This window comes from Tachysurus fulvidraco, chromosome 17 (assembly GCF_022655615.1).
Source record: "Tachysurus fulvidraco isolate hzauxx_2018 chromosome 17, HZAU_PFXX_2.0, whole genome shotgun sequence".
Classification (NCBI taxonomy): domain Eukaryota; kingdom Metazoa; phylum Chordata; class Actinopteri; order Siluriformes; family Bagridae; genus Tachysurus; species Tachysurus fulvidraco.
The window spans coordinates 18,931,419-18,938,468 of NC_062534.1; the positions used below are offsets into that span (position 1 = coordinate 18,931,419).

Genomic DNA, 7,050 nt, shown 5'->3' on the forward strand with positions numbered 1-7,050 from the left:
ATCTGGGTATGGGTGGTGCCCAGCAATGGACTGGTTTTGTATCCAGGGTGAATTCACGTACCTTGTGCCCAGTTACAGAAAAAGGATGATGCTTATTACCATTTTCCATAACCGTGACTGACCTATTGTTGCTTCAGTGACATCTAATTATTTTTAATGCTAGATAAAAAAATGTCTTATCTGTAACAAGCCATATTTTAAGACATCCATCTAAAATAGGCCTGAGCCTAGGGTCACGGTGGCTTAGTAATTAGCACTTTTACATCACACCTCCAGGGTTGGGGGTATTGGATTCCCTCCTCTGTCCTGTGTGTGTCTCCAGAGATCTTCCCCAGTCTAAAGACATTGCAAAGGCATAGGATGAAGGAGATATTGATACTTATAAAATACTTTTGAGTTTTTGTAATATCAGTGTTTGTCATTAATATCTGTATCAATTATTAGTTTTATTATTATTAATGATGTCAGGATTTGACATGACTCAAAGCTCGCTTTACCCCAAAAAAGGTCAATGCCACATCCCAAATTCACACCATTTGGAAACAGAAAAGCCAAATGCCAGGCTTAGCAATTAGAATTATATTTTTAACAACTCTAATTGCATTAGAGACCACATTTTGTTAGTTCAGAAGTCTACATTAATACTTACCTTTATAACTTCAAGAGATTTCCATCTTGGAAGGGGGACAAGGACACTGACATCACTCCTCTACCCTGAGTGGGATTTCCCCAACTATAAATGCTGACTTCCTTTTTATTAAAAAAAATGGTAGGAATAGTGTATGATGTTCATTGTGTAAGAAAAAAAGAGTCCACATGTTACGGACGGACCAAGTGCTACAAGGAAGTGCAAACTGACATTTGGCAACTGAGGGCCTGCCTAGTCTGTTCCAAACAAAACCTCATTTATTCCGTATCTGATGCTCGCAGTGGCGTGTGGACACTAGATGAGAGCCCCATGATGAGCAGAGCTGCTGAGGCTGCAGAGACTATCATTGAAGATACAATGTTCTACAATACATTGAACTGTGTACTCAGCCCTGATCAATAGCTGGTGGCTAATCCTTATAAGATGAAAGACACTGTGAGTGTGTGTTTACTGCACACTCAGCAACACACAAGCTGGCAGGTCATTTTAGATGTGTCTCAGCGGTGCAGTGGGACAGATTGAGATTTTTAGCTGAACATCTGTTTTATTTAATGATGTGAACTGACATTAAAGGTGGGGTTAGCAATAAGATTTGTGATAATCATTGTACATTTTTTGATCTGCTGCTTCAGGTTTTGAATGAATAGAATAACCAAAAATAAAAAATAAAAATCTGCCCCACCTACAGCAGCCAATCAGGACATAAAGGTGTCTTGAGTCGCCTGTGAAACAGGTCCAGCATCATAGACCAGGCAGAACATGTGCATATGATTAAATGCATGGACTAGACTAGTTTCAGTGGTGTCTTTCTGCCAAATTTGCTGATTGCTCATTAAACACAAAAGCACATTATACAAGTCTGAGAGTACTGCTAGATCCGGATCAGCAAGAAACCTCAGTATATGTGGAAAGCTAAAGCTGCTCCCTTCCGCCATCTACTGGATGAGATTTTATATTTCAGTGTCAAGTATGGAAGAAAGTACAGTACTATGGTACTATATAAAGCTTTATTTCAGTACATCAACACAAATATGCTCACTGCTCCGAAAGCATGTGACTGAATATTCTGTCTCAGTATTGATGTTAATGTAGTAATGTTAATGTAGATAAAACAAAATTCAGTTCAGCTGCAGATCATGATACAGTGCCATAATCAATGTAATCATAAATATTATATTTTCAATGGGCAGTTATTATTAGCTCTAAAACAAGAAAAAAAAGTTATGTTCTGACCAGAGTCACTGCGAACCTGAGGATTTAACTAATGGCATGTGGCAGGAAGACAAGGTACCACCACCCCAATACACAAACGTCAGTTTATGTAGCCAACCCATTCGCTGGAGTGTTTCTAGGAGGTGGAAAGAAACTAGAGAACCCAGATGAAGGTAATTTTCCTTGCTTGTATTTTACTTACTTGTATCACCCCAAAAGCATCACTCTGTAAATAAACTAAATAATATATTTTTTTCAAATTAGTTTCAGAAACCTTTAATATTTGAAATTCCAAAACGGGAGAAAAAAAAGGCAGAACACGCAAACATGTTTTTAATCAGCATTTAATCATAAGTATATCAAGTACAGTCATTCATATGTATCCATCCATTTTGTGAAAATGTGCTTTGGTATTCAACAGGTCACAATTTGTATTCTACGAACAATGGCATTCGATGTTCTTTCCAAATGCTTATGAAACTAACGTTAATCAATTGTTTATTATTAAAATATACCACAAGTGGAAAGTAATCCACAGAGTTGAGCTGCCATGCCTTATGAAGGCGTAACGGGTTGGCTGGAAACAATGCGTCAGTGTATTTAAATGTGGCAGTAGTGTTCAAACACTGAAGAAAGCAGCTGCAAAAATATCGTTATCTGGTGCTTGGTGGTATAAAATTCAGACGTGCCTGAAATAATCCCTGAGGTTTCCTGAGCAAAAAAGTCCAAGTGTTGTCACAGTTTCGGTTTCAGGTCCATCATGAAACAGAAAAGTTCCTACATATTGTAACAAGACAGCATCACAGATAGCAACATATGTGTAAACTCATCCTGGGGTTTGGAAGGGAATAAAAAAAAAATCAGAAATTTTTCTATTGACCTGGTGTAACTGTGGTGGCAAAAATCTTTTTTTTTTTTTTTTGCCCAAAATGAATGATTCTAATATACAAGTGTGCAAGCATGAGTTACAGTGTGAGGTTTTTCTTACATGAGATTTGGTATAACACTTAAATATGGCTACCGATAAGCATGTAAACAACAAAGAGGTGCGTGTTTTGTAACACGGCGAGTGGGTGAACACCCTGAAAACATGAGGTAGATGAAAAGTAACAGATCAGCACAACACGGAATGGAAAGACACAATATAAGAGTATATCCAAAATAGAACATCATTATCACAAATGATTTTACACGTAAGCAAAACCCCCAGTGTTCTAACTGATCGAAGGATTCAAAATTAAATCACTCATGCTATAACTATCAAAACCCTGCAATCAATAAGCAACCAAGCAATCTCTTCAAGACACTCAAAAGATATTTACAACAGTTTATCCATAGTCCTTTTGGTCTCAGGTCATCAATGGTTTTATAAATGGAAAACGGTGTAAGCACGGGGAATATCTAATGGAAAGGGCTTGCATCTAGAATAAAAGCCCGTGAGGAGGAAGGAGGGGTGACAACTAACAAAGAATGATCATACACATAAATTAGACTTACACTTAAATACGTATATCGTAAGAATATAGATTTGGTTACAGTAATACAGTATTTTATTTATCTTTCAACATTCATTATTTCTTTGGAACTGTACATCACACATGCCTAAATGCTCCACGAACTCAGGTAACGACCCTTGTTCCCTTGAACCATTAATCCTTATCACAAACCCTACGCTGGTTTTGGATCTGTCCTCTCGCTGTAAAACAGGCAGTGTGTTCTCCTCTACCGTTCACTACAGTTTATTTTGGGATTTCTATCAGATGCCGTATTACTTTCCAGATAATGGCAAAAAAATTCTAACCGGATCGTTCAGTTTCTATTTTCTGAGAAAATAATTCAATATTGTGGACATGAGCATAATCTCAAAGGGCATCTGAGGATTTGGGAGGTAATCGCTGAGGTAGCAATGTGCGCACATGTATTCAAGTAAACATGAGGTTTTGTATTGTCCAGATAAAGCGCATAAATCGATGCGTTCCGCATTGTAACTGTAAGAATCAGCTAGAACATTCATTCTTTCAAAATAATATGTACCACAAAAAACATACCGTAGTTATTATTTGGTGAAGATAAAATGGCATGAGGTAATGTGGTTTTATTAGACCAGGCTCATTTGAGAAGAAGCGTTACTGATATGTTGTGTATGATCTATTGCAACTCTGTCTAATTTGGTGAGGTATGCATGCGCATGTGACTGATGAGGTTTCGTTGTTGTGTAAACTTGCCCCCGCAGACATGACACTCGTAGGGCTTCTCTCCCGAGTGCACGCGCATGTGCTCGGTGAGGCGGTACTGCCGCGTGAAACGCATGCCACACTCCTTGCAGGCAAACGGTTTTAGGCCCAGATGGCTGCGCATGTGGCGCGTCATGGTGCCGCGTTGCGTAAACATTTTTCCGCAGATGTTGCAAGGGAATGGTCGTAGCGTGTCCAGCTCTTTGTAGGGTTTCAACGGGCTTTTGTCTTCGACCTCTAGGGCTTTGTAGGTGCCAGCAGCAGGAGCATCTTCGTCCGCTTCTTGCTTGACCCTAACGAGGGTCACATCTACATCTGTGTGAGATTCGACATGGGAATTTAGGCTTTCTGAAGATGGGAATCCTTTTCCACATGGGATACAGACATAACTCTTGTCCTCCTGAGACGGTTCGAGATAGGACTCCTGTCTGTAGACAAAGTGAGAGCCGGCACCGTTGGACCCTGAGTCTTGTGGCGACTCTTCGGAATTTTCTCCCGCATGGTTTTGTCTTAAGTGATTTCCACTTTTGCCTGCAAGTGTATAACCATTGATGTTGCCTTTCCTCCTGGAGCGCTCTCTAGAAGGTGTTTTTCTCCATTCTTCCATTCCATTGAATGTATCCAGGTCTTGGGTTTTCCCTGCGGAGCCCTTTCTCTCTGTACCTGACCGGAGAGTATTATTAGTTGTCTTGGAAACAGAGGACTGTGAGTATTCCTGCATACTGCTAATGACATTATTTACAACACGTTCAGAAGAGCTCTTCTTGGTCAAATCCAGCCCAAAGCTTTGCTTGCCGCTCGAGTTGCGTTTGTTCGCGCCATTGTGTCTTTTCTTTGGAGGGACCATGTTTGCATATACTTCAATATCAGATGAAGTGTCTTCTGCCTCCCGCTTCACCAAGTGTTTTGAAGTGGGTGAAAACGGCAGGCTTTGGGTGTGTAATGAGCCCTTGCAGGTTGTGCTGCTGGACTCGAGCTCGCTGGTACACAGACTTGCCAGGTCATGGAGCTGGAGGTAGTTAGCTACAGTGAGAAAGCTGATCAGATCCTGCCTGCGCTCTGTTCCCTGACTCTCCTCACATAACCTGCCGGTGTAAATGAAGTCCAGAATTTGCTGGAACATGGCTGGCTCTACCAACTCAGCATCAAGGTGGATGAGGTTATCGTGCAGGACAAGGGACTTAAAGTAACTGCTGGCGGCGGCGAGGACGCTTTTATGAGCTCGAAAGAGTGTGTTGTCCACCATAATGACAACGTCGCATAAGAAGCCCTTGGAACGTTGCTGGTTGAGCTGCAGCAGCAGTTGGCTGGCATAATTTGAGAGCTCCATCTCCTGCCCTTGATGTTTTTCATTGAGGTGACTACACAAGAGAACAAAAAGCACAGCATTATTTCTTTATTATTTTTTAAACAAACCATTCAAATTCAAGCGGCTACATCTGAATTCTATTGTTGCAGGAACGTAATCTAAAAAGAAAACATGGTTTATTGTTAAATATAACAGCTGATGGAAATTATTTTCTTTGCAGATCTTAGCATGTTCTGAAGCTGGGGGCAAAGCACCGGGTCAGACATGATACAGTGCTCCTAGAGCTGAGAGGGTCAAGGGCCCAAAAGTTAAAGCCTGTCTGTGCTGAAATCTAACCTCGCAACCTTCTGATGGTAGCCTTGTGCCTTTGCCACTCAAAATGGATCACGTTTTTGTTCTTGAGTACGAATCAGCTGCCCTGATGTCAAACAGAAGAGCTGAATCTGCATTTACTAATTATCTAGATGCATCAGCCATGTTTGACCATTAGAACCCTTCTGATATGTCAAAAAGCATTTACATAAAACATCAAAAAATGAGGAATGCCTCAACAGCTAGTGATCAAATGTACCAAGCTGATTTTCACATTAACATCTGAGGGAGCAATTGGATTTCAATCCGGCTAAAAAGACAAAATGTGCAACTGATAATACATGTGGTCAAAATCTTATCAAGAAACAATACAGATAAAAGAGTTGACCAGGGTCTAAATGAGCTCGCTTTGTATGAGCAATAGCTCAATGGTCAAGGCTCTCAGCTGATCTAAAGATTGGGAGTTTCAGTCCTAATCTGCCACAGATCAAAGCTCTTCTTCGATTAATTGATAATACTTGTGTGTGTTCATATATATATATATCACACACACACACATACGCACATATATAAAACACATATACATATACTGTATAGTACATCAAACCTTCAGAGTGTTTAACAATAAAATATTAAAAAGGTTGAGTAAAATATAAACATTTGATTATATTCACGGATTATTTGAAGAGAAGTGACATGAGATGTTGGAGAATCGGAGCCCAGCCTCCCACAGAGGGAATGTGAGGCTCTGTAAAGTGAGTGAATGCGGAACTGCGGGTTGTAAACACTAATCGCCTTCAGGCACACAGACACCAGAGCAACACGATTCCACCACCGATTTACGACATTGTTCACGACACGAGCGTTAAATAAAGCATTGCGCTGTTTTATACGCCTCCTGCTAATAAAAGCCAGATAAACAGAAAGCAGACCTGGCGGATCGAGTGACCGAACAATCAGTCGCACCTTGTCCAGGCTGGTGAGCGTCTGCAGCAGGAGGGGTTTGTGTCTCCTACACAGCGTTAGCTCTCTCTCCCCTTCACTTAGAAACACATTACAAACTCGCCCTCTGAGCGCGCTTTGTAAAACAAGAACAAACACAAACACACAAGCTTCATTTTTAAATACCTTTCGAACAAGGGCAGGGGTCCTCGTTTCTCGCGTCGTCATCAAAACGCCATCTTAGCAGCGTGTGACGTAGCGCCTCGTAACCCTTGACCCGATTGGATAGCGAGCCAGCGAGCGGCACGCGCTCGGCTAGTGGGGCATTTTCGAGGGCGTGGCTAATCCCCGAGAAGGGGGGGGGGGGAGAAGACCCACCCAAATAAGGGCTC

General features: G+C 41.2%; 1 protein-coding gene across 4 annotated transcripts; it reads right to left on the reverse strand.

Annotated features, from left to right (window-relative positions):
• Nucleotides 1-2,189: 2,189 nt before the first annotated feature.
• hic1l (hypermethylated in cancer 1 like) lies at nucleotides 2,190-7,001 on the reverse strand. Of its 4 annotated transcripts, none has more exons than XM_027136035.2 (2): nucleotides 6,845-7,001; nucleotides 2,190-5,456 (listed from the first exon to the last, which is right to left on the reverse strand). In XM_027136035.2, the coding sequence occupies exon 2, from the start codon at nucleotides 5,423-5,425 to the stop codon at nucleotides 4,025-4,027; it is 1,401 nt and encodes a 466-aa protein (XP_026991836.1). In that variant the 5' UTR covers nucleotides 5,426-5,456; nucleotides 6,845-7,001; the 3' UTR covers nucleotides 2,190-4,024. The 4 variants fall into 4 exon arrangements, with proteins under 4 accessions (XP_026991836.1, XP_047658542.1, XP_026991837.1 ...); XM_047802586.1 differs by lacking the exon at nucleotides 6,845-7,001 and adding an exon at nucleotides 6,683-6,819; XM_027136036.2 differs by lacking the exon at nucleotides 6,845-7,001 and adding an exon at nucleotides 6,649-6,805.
• Between the last annotated feature and the right edge of the window lie 49 nt (nucleotides 7,002-7,050).

Excerpts from the sequence above, each read along its gene's own strand:
- hic1l (XM_027136035.2), bottom strand. The coding sequence starts at position 5,425 with ATGGAGCTCTCAAATTATGCCAGCCAACTGCTGCTGCAGCTCAACCAG.